General features: G+C 37.7%; 1 protein-coding gene across 1 annotated transcript in view; it reads right to left on the bottom strand.

The window, feature by feature from the left end:
• The window catches only part of LAMA2 (laminin subunit alpha 2), a 699,730-nt gene that overhangs the window by 102,464 nt on the left and 578,870 nt on the right, over positions 1 to 18,396 (bottom strand). The window contains exon 41 of the mRNA XM_002690220.6: positions 2,459 to 2,561. Coding sequence (XP_002690266.2) covers positions 2,459 to 2,561 — 103 coding nt within the window. The remainder of the gene's footprint in view (positions 1 to 2,458; positions 2,562 to 18,396) is intronic.

The raw sequence follows: 18,396 nt of genomic DNA, 5'->3' as shown, positions 1-18,396 counted from the left end.
CACATTTCATGAGAGCCTCACCTGGCTATTTTTTTTTTTTTTTGACAAAATCCTTTGTCAATCTGCAAAGTAGTATTAATTCACCCAGTGGCATCAATTTATCTTCTAGCTTTTTTGGTCATCAATTTGTATCAAGCCCCATATCCATCAACAAAACAATTTTTATCTCCAGGGACATTCAATCAATTTGATACAGACTGGTCTCAAATGGCAAATGTGCAGAAGGGCAAATTTCCTTTTAATAAATGTATACTCAAAACTTAAAAGGCAAAACAAACTGCTGCTGGCAAGTTCTGGTTCTCTGAAGGCAAGGACAGCATAAGGATGGCAGGGAGCAGCTCTAAGTTATTCATGACTAAAGCTCATGGACTAACTGTATTGTACTGACTAGAACCAAGTAACACATTAGAAATATGGAGGGTATACTGCCTCACCATTTTTATTCCTTCTAACTCCAGGCACCATAGAGAGAGAAATGACTAAATCTCTATTTTAATAGCTTCTGTCAAGTATTTTGCTCTGTAGGGCCTATTTCAGCAGTTCCTGGTGGTAATATATGGCATTTCCCTGATTAAGAGCCGTTTTATAACGTGTGTAATTGGCCACAAATCAGGGGAATGTCATAATGTAGCAGGAAAACATTCCCATCTCCGTCAGAGCCTTGGCTTGGATTTCTGGAGGAATTATTACTTGAGTAGTTTGTGGGTTTTCATTACTTTAAATAATGTACTACCTGAAGTACAAAAAAGGGCATTTAAACTAATGAACCTTTCTGTCACCTAACCCTGGCTACCATACCTGTCCTTAGATTTCTTTTTCCCTTGGAGAAAAAACTCTTAAAACATGAGACTCTTTTTTCATTTTCATAACACCAATGTTTGTGGGGAAACAGAGTCAAGGACAGGGCTGGGAGCAGGGTGAGGAGACTCAGGCATTCACCTCAGGTGTGAAATTCAAAGGGGCCCCCCAAAACTCAGTGTTCAAGATAAAACATTTTCATGCAGTATTTTTTTTAAATCACATTTAATTCAAAAAAGATCAATATGAGCAAAATATTAAAAATTTTAAATAGGAACAGAATCTAACTCGGCACTTGTGTGGCTGAACCTTTCTCACCTCACCCTGATGTCAGCTCTGGGCAAGCGCACTGGAGAGAAAGGCGTGATGACCAAGTAATGAGATAACCCAACTTGCCAAATTAGGAAAACCGGATTGACTCTACAGCTATTTTTCAGGTTGTAACAAATACAGTTTCCTGCATAGGATTATACATATAAGGGGTCATATTTTACTTATGATACACAATCCCAAAGCATTTACTGTCAGAGTACTATCTATAATGGAGACAAACCATGTAATTCCATACCAGCCTCTATTGGAAATAAAAGACTATTCATTGAGAGCACTGGCAAATATAAATGATAAAAATCTCTTTTCTTTCTAAAGTTAGTAAAGACCAACATTATTCCTTTATTTTAAAAATATGCTTATTTCCTGAATTGAGATAGTCACTGTGATACTATACACCAAAATACAAAGCTAAAAAGAAGATCCTGCTACTGTCCTCTAGAACATGGATGCTAAGTCCATGGCTCTGATGATTTGACAAGTCTATGAGAACGGGGTGCACAGAGAGGAGGCATGTAATTCAGATGGGGTGCCAGGCCTCCTGGAGATGATACATTTGGACTAAATCTTGAGGGCCTGGTAGAAGGTAGTTGGTTGGAAAAAAGGGATGATGAGGAGTTCCAAAGAGAAGAATGAACACTGCAGAATGTGGAGGTTTGAAATGGCAGCAAGTTTTCAGAGAACATGAATATGTCAGTAAGGGTGGGGAGCTGGATGCAAGCCAGCAAAGGGGAAGGAATGAGACCAAAGACAGAAATAGGAGGCAATTACATGAGAACAGGAGATATTTGAATGAAATAATAAATATAATAACTTATCTAGAATGTGGGCTGTATTGAATTTTTAATGCAAAACCCATACGATATCAAGACACATATTTTGTGCACTTTGATCTTTGAATTAGGAATAAAATACACAAAAATGTATTTAAGAGGCAAAAGCTTTTTGAGACATGTGGCCCACAAAATCGAAAGCTGCACAAAGACATTTATACTGTATCTGCCTTATTCATTCATTTGTGACCATAATTTCTAAAGTCAAAAAAGGTGGCATTTGATGCTCTGTAAAATTTACCATACTTTAAAAATTAAAAGTTCCTATACTTAAGATACAGATGAAACGATGTTACAGAAATTAGGTTTAAAAATTCTGAAGTAATGCTCAGTACAAAATGACATGTGAAGGCAAAATACAGTAAAACTGATTAGATAGTAAAAATAATCATAAACCATGGCACAACAATTACATTTTTCCAATAATCTGATAAAATGTCCTACTAATTACAGCTACAATTGCACTGAAAATAATAATAAAAAGAGATCGCACTAACCTTTTACATCATTTGCTAACTTCTTGGCTTCATTAAGAATCCCAAAGCTTTTCTGAAGAGAACCTTTGGCACCTTCCTTTAATGAACCCTGAGGACCTGCTGCCTGTGGGCAGAAAAAGAAGTGTCACATTTCTAAAGTCAAAGAACAAAGAAGTAGAGCTTTCTTGCAGGCAGTTGGTACACTGTTTACCTTTAGGAAAGCATTCTGAACTACGTATGCAGAATAATACATTATCAGCACATATTTGTGATTAAAGTGAGGAGATGAGAAGAAAGTCTAGAAGAGAACCCTTGGGAATCCCAACATTTATTTAAAGGCAGGTACAGAAAGAAAGGTGATTGAGATTCCAGAAAGGGCAAAGAGAACCTAGGAGAGCACGATATCATGGAAATCAAGAGTTACAGAAGTGGCTCAGAGTATGATGACTGGCAGTGTTGCAACGTTGTAACTAGTCAGTATTATCAAGTGCTGTCAAATGGTCAAGCAAATTAAGAACTAAGCACATCCTTGACTTTATCCCTAGGCACATTTTATTCAAGCTGTGGGGTAAGTGGAGGAAGCATTTCCTGTCCCTTAGGTATTGAAATGAGGAAGAACAGTGATCCTTTTCTGAAGGCATCTCCAAGTCTTAGGGCAAAATAAAACCTTCTAAATGACAGTCTCTGAGCCACAATCATCTCCTAGCAAAGATGGATTTGTTGAGGCTTGAACTAAGAGAGGTAACACAAAGATAATAGAGTGATATGGGAAAAGGATTGCTTAAAATAAATGTTTAGTTATCCATTTTAATAATGTTTGCACTTCAAGAATCATTACATACCAAAAGATAAATCAAATGGGATCTTACAAGTTTAGATCTTGTGAATTCTACATTGGAAGAGTATTTCAGAGTGTAAGAAAACCTAGAGAATACTAAATACTTACTGTTGAAGTTATAAATCTGAACTCAGGTTAGCCTAGACATAATACTATTCAACTACATTTCCAGTGCTTTAACAGCATTTTTTATCATACTATTTGAACATTAAACTAGGAAAGATTACAGATTGCTACTGTTGTGGTAAAATTTACTTTAAGGTGTTATTCCAACAGCTTTCACTTAAATAATCTATTGCTTATAAAACAGATTGATTAAATAATACTATGATATCTACAAAAGGACATATTGGAAACATCTACATAAATAAAAAGAATCTGTGCATTTATATCTAGCCTTTGCAAAAAGAGCTGCCTGACAACTCTGACAAATTATGCTGTGGGAAATGGACACTTTCTTCAACTGAGAATACAGAAATGCTTGGTCCTATGGTGTCTGTGGGGAATTAGATACAGTAACGTCATTGAAGTGTTATTTATTTTGAAAAAAAGGTAAGAGTGTCAATATCAATGGCACAAATCCAATGTACCTTACTCAAAAAAATAAGGCTCTATTACCCACTCAGCTTCTATACTTGTTCCAAATTTATATGCCATTCTTACTCCTGGTTACAGATTTCCTGAATCAAAACAGATTAGAGAAAGGAAATTACAAAGAAAGAAGAATGAGGATTCTCTAAATAAGCACATGAAAGCAGCCAAAGTGCCAACTGACAAACTGACAATGAGGAAAGAAAACCAACTTGGAGAATTTTAAAATCTCAGCAATCCAAATCTATTTGGATAAGGATGAAACAGGTTTCCGTAGATGTCAATATTGACAGTGATGATCCTGAGCCATCAGGATAACACGGCTGATTCATAATACGAGATCGAGCTAGACAAAGCAAGCAAGCAAGGGAGCAAGCTTTCCCCAGAGTCTTAAGGTATGAATTCCTTTCTACAGGAACATGGTCTGGTGAGAATCTAACAACCAACATTTTACAGCTGATCTTGGATATGCAAAGGAGGCAAGCGGGTAAAGGAAGGAGAGAGAGTTGACTTGCTGTGCATAAGAAAATTAATGAAATGAGGTGAGAGAAAAAAGAAGGGCCAGACAACATGGAAAAAAACTTAAGTCCGAGCTGTGGAAATTCGGAGGGACTAGGAAGAGTGATGGGCAATGTTCTTTTTTTTCTACTTTCTTACACTTTGCAACAGTTTTAGTGAGGTATAAGTAAACTTACCATATTTAAATTTTACAATTTGATAAGCTTTGATATTTATACACCCATGAAACCGTCAAACAATTGAGGTAGAGAACATACCCATCATTTCTTTTCATACCCTCCCTTCCACTCCTTGTCCTTCTGTATCTCCACATAAGCACTACTCTGGTTTCCAACACTTTTAGTCTGTATTTTATGGACTTTTATATAATAGAATCATCCAGTATGTAGTACTCTTTTTTTCTTGTTTGGCTTCTTTCATTCAGTGTAATTATTTTGACATTTATCCATGTTGTGTGTGTATCAAAATGTGATCTCTTTTTTATTTACATAGATAAGTGTGTGTGTTCAGTTGCTCAGTCATGTCCAACTCTTTGTGACCCCATGGCCTGTAGCCTGCCAGGCTCCTCTGTCCATGGAATTTTTTCCAGGCAAGAATACTGGAGTTGGTTGCCATCTCCCACTCTAGGGGTTCTTCCCGACCCAGGGTTCGAGCTGGCATATCTTGCATTTCCCACATTGGCAGGTGGATTCTTTACCACTGTGCCACCTGGGAAGTCCCACATGGACATGCCCCAATCTATTTATTCATTCACTTCTTGATGGACATTTGGATTATATCAGTTTTGGCTATTCTAAATAGAGTCGCTATTAACATTTGTATACAAATCTTTGTATGAACATATGATGATTCCTCTTGGAATGAAAGACCTCCAAGTGGTGTGGCTAGACTATCTGGTGGATATATGTTTACGCTTTTAAAAAACAATCAACATGTTTTCCAAATTACTTGTACTATTTTAAATTTACACTAGCAGTGGGTAAGACAAATGTAACTATATCCTTGTCACTACTTGATATAGTTGGTCTTTTAAGATTTTAGACATTCTAATGATGTGTACAACATTTGGATTTTAATTTGCATTTTCCTTGCAACTAATTATGCTGAGTGTTTTTTCATGTGCTTTTCACCATCTTCCTTGGCTGCGCCTGTTAAAACTTTTTGTACAAGTTTTTATTGGGTTATTTGTTCTTAGTGAGTTTTGAAAGACATTTACATATAATATGGATACAAATCCTTCATGAGACATGTAATTTGCAAATACATTCTTCTAATTTGTAGATAATCTTAATAAATGGTTGGATTCTATGTTTTAACATTGTCAGAATTTTTCCATCTAGGTTTATGAGGGATATTGGTCTGTAATTTTCTTTTTTTTTCATAATGTCTTTGGTTTGCATCATAGTAACACTGGCATCATGGAATGACTGGGACAATTTCCTCCTCTTCAATTCTCTGAAGAATTTATTCAGTTCAGTTCAGTCACGCAGTTGTGTCCCACTCTTTGCGACCCCATGAATCACAGCACGCCAGGCCTCCCTGTCCATCACCATCTCCCGGAGTTCACTCAAACTCATGTCCATCGAGTCGGTGATGCCATCCAGCCATCTCATCCTCTGTTGTCCCCTACTCCTCCTGCCCCCAATCCCTCCCAGCATCAGAGTCTTTTCTAATGAGTCAACTCTTCGCATAAGGTGGCCAAAGTACTGGAGTTTCAGCTTTAGCATCATTCCTTCCAAAGAACACCCGGGACTGATCTCCTTTAGAATGGACTGGTTGGATCTCCTTGCAGTCCAAGGGACTCTCAAGAGTCTTCTCCAACACCACAGTTCTTTGGCACTCAGCCTTCTTCACAGTCCAACTCTCACATCCATACATGACCACTGGAAAAACCATAGCCTTGACTAGATGGACCTTTGTTGGCAAGTAATGTCTCTGCTTTTCAATATAATATCTAGGTTGATCATAACTTTTCTTCCAAGGAGTAAGCACCTTTTAATTTCAGGCTGCAATCACTATCTGCCATGATTTTGGAGCCCCCAAAAATAAAGTCTGACACTGTTTCCACTCTTTCCCCATCTATTTCCCATGAAGTGATGGGACCAGATGCCATGATCTTCGTTTTCTGAATGCTGAGCTTTAAGCCAACTTTTTCACTCTCCTCTTTTCAGTTTCATCAAGAGGCTTTTTAGTTCCTCTTCACTTTCTGCCATAAGGGTGGTGTCATCTGCATATCTGAGGTGATTGATATTTCTCCCGGCAATCTTGATTCCAGCTTGTGCTTCTTCCAGTCCAGCATTTCGCATATAAGTTAAATAAGCAGGGTGACAATATACAGCATTGACGTACCCCTTTTCCTGTTTGGAACCAGTCTGTTGTTCCATGTCCAGTTCTAACTGTTGCTTCCTGACCTGCATATAGGTTTCTCAAGAGGCAGGTCAGGTGGTCTGGTGTTCCCATCTCTTTCAGAATTTTCCACAGTTCATTGTGATTCACACAGTCAAAGGCTTTGGCACAGTCAATAAAGCAGAAATAGATGTTTTTCTGGAACTCTCTTGCTTTTTCGATGATCCAGAGGATGTTGGCAATTTGATTTCTGGTTCCTCTGCCTTTTCTAAAACCAGCTTGAACATCAGGAAGTTCACGGTTCACGTATTGCTGAAGCCTGGCTTGGAGAATTTTGAGCATTACTTTTCTAGCGTGTGAGATGAGTGCAATTGTGTGGTAGTTTGAGCATTCTTTGGCATTGCCTTTCTTTGGGATTGGAATGAAAACTGACCTGTATCAGTCCTGTGGCCACTGCTGAGTTTTCCAAATATGCTGGCATATTGAATGCAGCACTTTCACAGCATCATCTTTCAGGATTTGGAATAGCTCAACTGGAATTCCATCACCTCCACTAGCTTTGTTCGTAGTGATGCTTTCTAAGGCCCACTTGACTTCACATTCCAGGATGTCTGCTCTAGTTGAGTGATCACACCATCATGATTATCTTGGTCATGAAGATCTTTTTTGTACAGTTCTTCTGTGTATTCTTGCCATCTGTTCTTAATATCTTCTGCTTCTGTTAGGTCCATACCATTTCTGTCCTTTATCGAGCCCATCTTTGCATGAAATGTTCCCTTGGTATATCTAATTTTCTTGAAGAGATCTCTAGTCTTTCCCATTCTGTTGTTTTTCTCTATCTTTGCATTGATCACTGAGGAAGGCTTTCTTATCTCCTCTTGCTATTCTTTGGAACTCTGCATTCAGATGCTTATATCTTTCCTTTTCTCCTCTGCTTTTCACTTCTCTTCTTTTCACAGCTATTTGTAAGGCCTCTCCAGACAGCCATTTTGCTTTTTTGCATTTCTTTTCCATGGGGATAGTCTTGATCCCTGTCTCCTGTACAATGTCATGAACCTCAGTCCATAGTTCATCAGGCACTCTAGGTATCAGATCTAGTCCCTTAAATCTATTTCTAACTTCTACTGTATAATCATAAGGGATTTGATTTAGGTCATACCTGAATGGTCTAGTGGTTTTCCCTACTTTCTTCAATTTAAGTCTGAATTTGGCAATAAGGAGCTCATGGTCTGAGCCATAGTCAGCTCCCGATCTTGTTTTTGCTGACTGTATAGAGCTTCTCCATCTTTGGCTGCAAAGAATATAATCAATCTGATTTCGGTGTTGACCATCTGGTGATTTCCATGTGTAGAGTCTTCTCTTGTGTTGTTGGAAGAGGGTGCTTTCTATGACCAGTGCATTCTCTTGGCAAAACTCTATTGTGTTTGTCCTGCTTCATTCTGTATTCCAAGGCCAAATTTGCCTGTTATCCCAGGTGTTTCTTGACTTCCTATTTCTGCATTCCAGTCCCCTATAATGAAAAGGACATCTTTTTTGGGTGTTAGTTCTAAAAGGTCTTGTAGGTCTTCATAGAACCATTCAACTTCAGCTTCTTCAGTGTTACTGGTTGGGGCATAGACTTGGATTACTGTGATATTGAATGGTTTGCCTTGCAAACGAACAGAGATCATTTTGTTGTTTTTGAGATTGCATCCAAGTACTCCATTTTGGACTCTTGTTGACCATGATGGCTACTCCATTTCTTCTAAGGGCTTCCTGCCTACAGTACTAGATATAATGGTCATCTGAGTTAAATTCACCCATTCCAGTCCATTTTAGTTCGCTGATTCCTAGAATGTCGACGTTCACTCTAGCCATCTCTTGTTTGACCACTTCCAATTTGCCTTGATTCATGGACCTGATTCCAAGTTCCTATGCAATATTGCTCTTTACAGCATCGGACCTTGCTTCTATCACCAATCACATCCACAACTGGGTATTGTTTTTGCTTTGGCTCCATCCCTTCATTCTTCTTGGAGTTATTTCTCCAGTGATCTCCAGTAGCATATTGGGCACCTACTGACCTGGGGAGTTTCTTTTTCAGTATCCTATCATTTTGCCTTTTCATACTGTTCATGATAAGCGCAGGGGGCTGCGATGAAGCACAAGCACGGTGAGAGAAGCTACCACATGTCCGAGGTCAGGGGCAGCGGCCAAGAGTGCCAGGTTGTGACAGCGCATAAGCACGGCCGAGAGGACCTACCCCATGTCTGAGGTCAGGGGTGGCGGCCGAGAGGAGCTACCCCACGTCCAAGGAGCAGTGCCTGCGCAGGCACAGGAGGGCTGAGAGGAGCTACTCCATGTCCAAGGTCAGGAGGGGCGGCGGTGAGGAGATACCCCTCTTCCAAAGTAAGGAGTAGCGGCTGCGCTTTGCTGGAGCAGCCGTGAAGAGATACCGCATGTCAAAGGTAAGAGAAACCCAAGTAAGATGGTAGGTGTTGTGAGAGGGCATCAGAGGGCAGACACACTGAAAGCACAATCACAGAAAACTAGTCAATCTAATCACACTAGGACCACAGCCTTGTCTAACTCACTGAAACTAAGCCATGCCCTGTGGGGCCACCCAAGACGGGCAGGTCATGGTGGAGAGGTCTGACAGAATATGGTCCACTGGAGAAGGGAATGGCAAACCACTTCATTATTCTTGCCTTGAGAACCCCATGCACAGTATGAAGAATTTATTACTTCTTTCTTAAATGTTTGGTAGATTCACCAGTGAAATCATTTGCAACTGAATTGTGTGTGGTGTTTGTGTGTGTGCGTGCGCACGTGCATCTGCACATGTATGTAAGCGTTTTAGAACACAAATTTAATTGTTTAATAAGAATAGGGCAAAGAATCACTCCAAAACAGTAAAGAGCTGATGGCATACAGCAACATACCAACAGTCCAGGTTTAAAAGACAAGTCTGCCATAGGATGACAGAATGGAAGACACTAACATGGTATGCAAGAAGAGAACGGTTTCAATTTGTTGGAATCTGGAGAGTTCCTTTTCCAACACTGCTTAGTAAGTCACTGAAGCACATCAACAATATCAGGGCTGTTGATGAAGCAGCATTTTCCAAGCTAATTATACTTCATACATATTTATAAGCACCACATCTGAGTTTCTGAGCCGTTGTCTACAGCATGTGAAATATAAATGAGGTTCTTAGAGTTGCAAGATATTTTGTTTCCTGCTTTTTAGAGATTGTATTTTTATAAATAAGTTCTTCTCTGTCTGTGTATATATACATATATGTATATATAAATTATCTAAAATCTTTTATTGTGTCACACAAAATAGGATCTAATAGTATATGTAGGTTGCTACATGTTTTGTTAGCTAATAAATCATTTATGGAAAATGTGAGATAATCTAAATCATTAGAGAAGGAAAAATACAAGAAAAAATAAAATGATAAAGTCTACAAAGATTTAACAGAGGCTTGGTATTTAATTGGCTTTTAATACATGTTAGTTTTCTTCTTTCTGCTATTTGTTAAATATTCATAGTGACTTGTTAAGGCATCATGTCATTGATTAATAGACGAATGAATCGACTGATTTACCCAATAAAAGTTTATAGCTCATCCAAGGAGAAGGAAATAACAACCCACTCCAGTACTCTTGCCTGGAAAATCTCATGGATGGAGGAGCCTGGTAGGCTGCAGTCCATGGGGTCGCGAAGAGTCGGACAACTGAACGACTTCACTTTCACTTTTCACTTTCATGCATTGGAGAAGGAAATGGTAACTCACTCCAGTATTCTTGCCTGGAGAATCCCAGGGACAGAGGAGCCTGGTGGGCTGCTGTCTCTGGGGTCACACAGAGTCAGATATGACTGAAGCGACTTAGCAGCAGCAGCAGCAGCTCCTTCAAGCACTGGAGTAATCTCGGATATTCAAAGACGGAATGACTCTGTCTTCTCTAACAGAAGTGCAGTGAAGTGGTGCAGTGCAGTGGAAAAATTCCTTACACAGAAAATGATTACTGCCACAATGGAGCATGGAAATATCTAGGTGTTTGTTGTCAGAGGAGGCTCACTTAGGGGAAGAAAATGTGAAGGTGAGACCTGCAGTTAAGTTGATCGGGATGGTAAACCAACACGTGACTGATTTATTATTTAAATCAGCAAATTTAAAAGTTATTGTTTATATTTCTTTTAATTCTTATTATTCTTCTAAGCGGCCTTCAAATAACTTCATTAGAGAGAAATTTTCTGAATTCATTAAAAAAGTTGGCACTAAGGAGAGATGTATAATCGTTGTTTGTCTTTGTTTTCTAAAGAAAGTACTAGCTGAAAATTCATCAGCATGGTTTATAACTTATTTTGTTATGAAATAATTTATTTTAGAAGACAAGTCTTGCACATTTCCAAAGGGGATAATTTGTCAAGATACTATGTGACTTAGATGATTATAAACTTAAAATCTTTTTAATAAAGAAAGCTGTCCAAAATGTGCAGAGGTGTATGTAAGGACTGGTAAACTTAAAATCTCTTTACTAAAGAAAGCTGTCCAAAATGTGCAGAGGTGTATGTAAGGACCGGTAAACTTAAAATCTCTTTAATAAAGAAAGCTGTCCAAAATGTGCAGAGGTGTATGTAAGGACCGGTAAACTTAAAATCTCTTTAATAAAGAAAGCTTTCCAAAATGTGCAGAGGTGTATGTAAGGACCGGTAACTAGCCACAACGTGTTTATGTAAAATACATGTCGAGAAATTTATATTTGGGCATGTTAGACTGTTGCTAAAAATTGGGGAGGAATTTCTTACTACAATAAAATAAGTTCTTAGAAAAAATGATGGTCTAGTCCTGTATACATTTTAAAAGGTATAACTTTTGAGAATATTGAAAAAAATGTATGTGATGTTAATTAGATATATTAAGCTATAAAAACAGTTATGCAAAACCATTTGTACAAAAACCATTTGTACAGGAAACAATATGGACAGATAAACAACATTATAAAAGTGATTATTTGTGGTTAGTGAGATTATACACATTTTAGATTTTCTTTCTTTTGCTTGTCTGTATTTCCTATTTTTGTATAATGAATATGAACTGCTTTTGTCATAAAAGATCACTTTCAATTTTAAAATAAGAAAATCACTGTGTATTGATTTTAAATGTGTTTCAAAATAACCTATATTTCAAAAATCTCTAGGATACTAAAATGAAACACTAAATCAAAAATGAGTTTGGAAACAACCCAAAGGAATGACTCTGGTCAGAAATCTGGTGAAAGGCTGTAGATCCTGGCATCGCATAACATCCTAAGATGGGACAGGGGTTAGATGAGCCTCTGGAGGATGGAAAGCAACTGAGAAAGGAGACCAAATGATGGAATAGAAAATCTCCAAAACTTACTCATAAGAATTTAGAATTCATGACTGCGAATTTGCAGCTCGATAACACTGAGAAACACAATCAAGAGAGGATTTAAAAGTATATTCAGGCTTCTCTGGTCATCTAGTGGTTAAGAATCCACCTGCCAATGCAGGGGAAACGAGTTAGATCCCTTGTCTGGGAAGATCCCACATGCAGGGGGGCAATTAAGCCTGTGGGCCACAACTACTGAAGCCTTGTATGCCTAGAGCATGCCCGGAGCCCTTGCTCTGCAACAGTGAAGAGTATCCCCCTGTTCTCAGCAACTAGAGAAAGGCTGCAGCAATGAAGACCCAGCACAGTCAAAACCAACTATATAAATCTTAAAAAAAAAAAAAAAAAAAAGTATATAGAGTAAACCTGGCTTAAAACTCAACATTCAAAAAACTAAGATCATGGCATCCAGTCCCATCACTTCACGGTAAAGAAATGGGGAAAAAAGTGGAAACAGTGATAGATTTTATTTTCCTGGGCTCCAAAAATCACTGCAGACAGTGAGTGACTGCAGCAATGAAATCAAAAGACGCTTACTCCTTCGAAAAAAGCTATGACCAACCTAGACAGAGCATGAAAAGGCAGACACATGACTGTGCCTACAAAGATCCATATAGTCAAAGGTATGGTTTTTCCAGTAGTCATGTGTGGATGTGAGAGTTACCATAAAGAAGGCTGAGCACTGAAGAATTGATGCTTTTGAACGATGGTGTTGGAGAAGACTCTTGAGAGTCCCTCGGACTGCAAGGAGTTCAAACCAGTCAATCCTAAAGGAATTCCACCTTGAATATTCACTGCAAGGACTACTGCTGAATCTGAAGCTCCAATACTTTTGCCAGCTGATGCAAAGAGCCAACTCAATGGAAAAGACCCTGATGCTGGGGAAGATTGAGGGCAGGAGGAGAAGGGGGTGACAGAGGATGAGATGGCTGGATGGCATCACCAATTCAATGGATATGAGTTTGAGCAAATTCCGGGGAAGAGTGAAGAACAGGGAAGCCTGGCATACTGCAGTTCCTGGGGTTGCCAAGAGTCAGACATGACTGAGAGACCAAAAATCAACATGTATAGTAACCAAGTGAAAACAGGTTTTCACCAATCACAGCATGAGAACCATTGCTCCAGCACCTCTGGGCACCACTGACTTGTTGCCATGAGGTAGGGACCAGACAAACTATTGAGGGTAGCATCGGTGGGCACCATGAGGAGTCTTGATTCTGAGTAAAGACAATGGTGAAGTGTCTATTGATTTAGAGAACATCCTTAGACGGGTTATGCCTTTCTTTCCATTTAATGTCCAGAATCAAACTCAACATGGCAATTTCACTTCTTGATTAGTCCTATATTTATTCTTGTATTTATTCCTGTTGGTGGAACTCTCAAGTAGCAGGTCTGAGCGCACTGTTGTCTTGAATAAAATTAGTTTAAATTTACATTGCATTATAGCATCACCCCAAAGAATTTCTGTGTTGCTGACTAATCAAACTCTTTGATTTCATTTCTAACAATTTATGCCCTAAATTTTCAAATATGTCAAATTCTGGGTAATAAAACAGAAGCTTGTTTCTCTGCTTCCAATAGATTCTTTAAAGTTATTTACTCAAATGAGTATATCATGTTAGCTGGCTTAAGGAATACCATTTTCACACACAGATTTAATATTTTTCTGTGTAACTTAGATCCTCACTGACTTTTTCATATTTGCTCTTGCACGAATCAGTTCTTAGATAAGTTGCTGAATTGCTTATGGAGAAAAAATGCTCACCAGCTTTATTGACAGATTCAATTGTCAAACCTATTATGGATTATACTATTTTTTCCATTAACACTACACTGGTATAGAATTTAAATTCCAATGATTATAGATATTAATAAGAAGTCAAAATTACTGTTTGAATAACTTCTAAGTAATGGCTGACAGAATAAAATACAAGGTATATGTGAGTTAAAGTTTAAAACTTGACTGACACTATATTTTATCGGGCCTTTTGATTGCAATGTGTATTCTGCTAATATTTGCAGTTCTTTATGTAGGAAATAAAAACTCAAAAATGACCTTGCAAGTATTCTTTATGTATTTTGGTTCATCCAATTACACAAAGCAAATATTAAATAAGACAGACTGAAGAGAAGATATGACCACATTTCTAAACAAATACTCATTAGAAATACCTTAATGTTTAATCATACTATTGCAAAATTCACAGTATTTGATTATATGATTTATTGACCAGTAGCAATGGTATCAAAAGAATCTAGCTACATAAGGATTTAAAAACTAATAAAAAAGAAGAGATTATTAGGAATAATACTACTATTAAAAGAAAGAATAATAAAAATAAAAAGAAAATCAAAAAGTATAATAAAGGAAAAGCATAAATAATGTAGTAAAAGTTGGAAAGTATCATTTTTACTAACATCACAAATAATAAAAACTTAAATGATAATTTATGGTTTGAGGACAGGCCAGAATTCTATTTATTTATTCCTATGTGTTTCATAATGCCTCTATATATTAAGTACAATAAATATGTGGCTTAAAAAAAGGTTTAAAAACAAAGAAAAAATTGAAAATGTGGACATGCTTAATACCTCACGTTAATAAACAGTTCAGAAGTTACCTATTACAAGCACCACAATTGCATCAAAGAAGGATAATTGGAGGCTTAATATTAAATGAGGTTAAAAAATAAATTTTAAGTTTTGGGGATTATTAACTACTGGCATTAAGCCAAGAGAGAGATCAGAAGAAAATGTGCAGTTCTTAAAAAGCTATACTTTAGCTGACACAGCTCAGTACATGGACAATATGCATCCAATTTGGAGACAGATCTTCTAATTCTCAAATTGTGACCTTCTATCTTCTTCCTACATCCTGATTAGGAAACTTCAGCACACCCCTTGAACTTAATTCTAATCACTAAAAAAAAAACTATCTTACAAGACAACTACATTCAAATAAACATTCATAGATGATTTCAATCTAAGTAGGGAAATACATATTTCCTTTGAAATTTTCTTCTCTATTCAACTTTCCTGTTCCTTGTGGCAGTATAAATACCTCATCTATTCTGAAAATCTGGAGCATCCTAGCCTTTCTGGACGCCTAGCATCAGTGTTTGGAGATGGGAGGAAACAACTGACATTTAGTGATCAGCTACTGAATACCAAGTATTACCTACACGAAAATCACAGAATCTAGTGAAAGTGAAATTCTCACAGAGTTATTAGTGTTTCTGTCCTCATGAGGGCTATTTTTAGCTTAACTTTTAATTCTGGAGACATTCTTCTCTGGGAAAAGGAAGTAGGAGTTAAACAGAACACCATGGTCACCAAGAACTGAAGGCACAGAGCAGAAAGCAAGCAGAGATTCAGCATCTTTTAAAGCTGACGCTCCAGCTGTGCACTCAGTGTCTGACCCAAAGTCTTTTTTCTCTAGATTACTTGAAGATATTGTTTTCTTTCTCTTTGACTTCCATAGTCTAACAACGATCTTTCCAGGTATAGATTTAATTTTATTTATCGTGAAGTGTGTGTGCTTAGTCTCTCAGTCGTGTCTGACTCTTTGTGACCCCATAGTCTGTAGCCCATCAGGATCCTCTGTCCATGGGGATTCTCCAGGCAAGAATACTGGAGTGGGTTGCTATGCCCTCCTCCAGAGGATCTTCCCAACCCAGGGATCAAACCCAGGTCTCCGGCATTGCAGGCAGATTCTTTACTGTCTGAGCCACCAGGGAAGCTCATTTATCGTGAAGGGCTTTCTTTGAGCAATTCTCTCTCACCAGGCCTTGAAAATTTTCAGTATCTCTTTTACTGTTACTACTTCCCTCTTTTCACTCTTATCAATTTCTGAACCCCTAATAGATTTACATTGATTTTTACAAGGTATATTTCTTGTCTTTTACACTTCTTTTATATTTTACCATGCTTGTTGCATTCTGGGTAATGTATTCAACTCTTTCAATTAATTCATTCTCTTTCTCCTTTGTTTAGCTTTCCCATTCAATTTTTAATTATACTTACTGTATATTTTTTATTTTTAGAAATTTTATTTGCTTCTATTATACATTTCCATAATCTTCTGTAGTTTTTCTTTTTATCACTCTTTTCTATTCTTTTTTAACATTGCAATAATTTTAAACACTTTTATTGTATATCCTCTTTCAGATTTTTTAATAACTTCAGGATCATGTTACATACTTTGCCTGCCTACCTTCTTTCCTAGTTGATTATTTACAGTTTACACAAACAGACCACTCCTCTGTGTCCTTCTAGATATTCTAAGGGTTGAAAGAACCAATTCCTCTCCCCTCCTCTGTTAAAATTTTAGCTTGGAAAGTCTTGTACCATGCAAACTTCAATCCATATATAAAAGTATATGGTATAATTTGGACTCCAACCCATAGGCTTGTGGTTTTAACAGCTTATGAGAGACGTTTTTCACAACTGGGGCATGAAAAGAAACAAGATTCCTTGGCATGTTCTGGTCTAGAGGGAGTGTTCATTGATGAGAAAACTGTTTGGAAGTCTCACAATTCTGCATACTTTCAATTAGTCAAAAGAAACTCCTTCGTTTATAGGTTTAGGATGATGTTTGTGATGCTTTCTCTCCCTGCTTGGGCTTTTAAAATCCAGTCTCTAGACATATGATATATATTTATGTTCCAAATTCACTGAGTCAATAAGGTGCCAGCTTTAGGATGTGCTATTATGTTTCTCTTGTTTTTATTTTCAGATTACCCTTTTGTTTCCTCTTTCCAAAATAAAGTGTGTGTTAAATTTGGGGAGTTAGAGTTTATCTAACATTTCTGTGAATTTCTCACATTAGGAGGAATCTGAATTAACTCAGGCTGCTATGTTATCAGAGCTCCCTGACGTTCCTTTCTAGTATCCTTATTTTCTTTTTTTTTTTTTATTTTTTAGCTTTACAATATTTTATTGGTTTTGCCATATATCAACATGAATCTGCCACAGGTATACACGTGTTCCCCATCCTGAACCCTCCTCCCTCATTCCTCCCCATACCATCCCTCTGGGTCGTCCCAGTGCACCAGCCCCAAGCATCCAGTATTGTGCATCAAACCTGGACTGGCGATTCGTTTCATATACGATATTATACATGTTTCAATGCCATTCTCCCAAATCATCCCACCCTCTCCCTCTCCCAGAGTCCAAAAGACTGTTCTATACATCAGTGTCTCTCTTGCTGTCTCGCATACAGGGTTATTGTTACCATCTTTCTAAATTCCATATATATGCGTTAGTATACTGTATTGGTGTTTTTCTTTCTGGCTTACTTCACTCTGTATAATAGGCTCCAGTTTCATCCACCTCATTAGAACTGATTCAAATGTATTCTTTTTAATGGCTGAGTAATACTCCATTGTGTATATGTACCACAGCTTGCTTATCCATTCATCTGCTGATGGACATCTAGGTTGCTTCCATGTCCTGGCTATTATAAACAGTGCTGCGATGAACATTGGGGTACACGTGTCTCTTTCCCTTCTGGTTTCCTCAGTGTGTATGCCCAGCAGTGGGATTGCTGGGTCATAAGGCAGTTCTATTTCCAGTTTTTTAAGGATTCTCCACACTGTTCTCCATAGTGGCTGTACTAGTTTGCATTCCCACCAACAGTGTAAGAGGGTTCCCTTTTCTCCACACCCTCTCCAGCATTTATTGCTTGTAGACTTTTGGATCGCAGCCATTCTGACTGGCGTGAAATGGTACCTCATAGTGGTTTTGATTTGCATTTCTCTGATAATGAGTGATGTTGAGCATCTTTTCATGTGTTTGTTAGCCATCTGTATGTCTTCTTTGGAGAAATGTCTATTTAGTTCTTTGGCCCATTGTTTTGATTGGGTTGTTTATTTTTCTGGAATTGAGCTGTAGGAGTTGCTCGTATATTTTTGAGATTAGTTGTTTGTCAGTTGCTTCATTTGCTATTATTTTCTCCCATTCTGAAGGCTGTCTTTTCACCTTGCTTATAGTTTCCTTTGTTGTGCAGAAGCTTTTAAGTTTAATTAGGTCCCATTTGTTTATTTTTGCTTTTATTTCCAATATTCTGGGAGGTGGGTCATAGAGGATCCTGCTGTGATGTATGTCAGAGAGTGTTTTGCCTATGTTCTATTTTAGGAGTTGTATCCTTATTTTCTAACAGGATTTTTCTCTCCATTGACATGCTACATAAGAGTAAATTTACAAAAATCCAAATTATTCTCTAGACTCTTGACCCAAAAGGAAGAAAAAACTCCTTGTGAA

The sequence above is a fragment of the Bos taurus genome, chromosome 9 (genome assembly GCF_002263795.3).
Source record: "Bos taurus isolate L1 Dominette 01449 registration number 42190680 breed Hereford chromosome 9, ARS-UCD2.0, whole genome shotgun sequence".
NCBI lineage: Eukaryota > Metazoa > Chordata > Mammalia > Artiodactyla > Bovidae > Bos > Bos taurus.
This window is presented reverse-complemented; position numbering and strand designations above follow the sequence as displayed.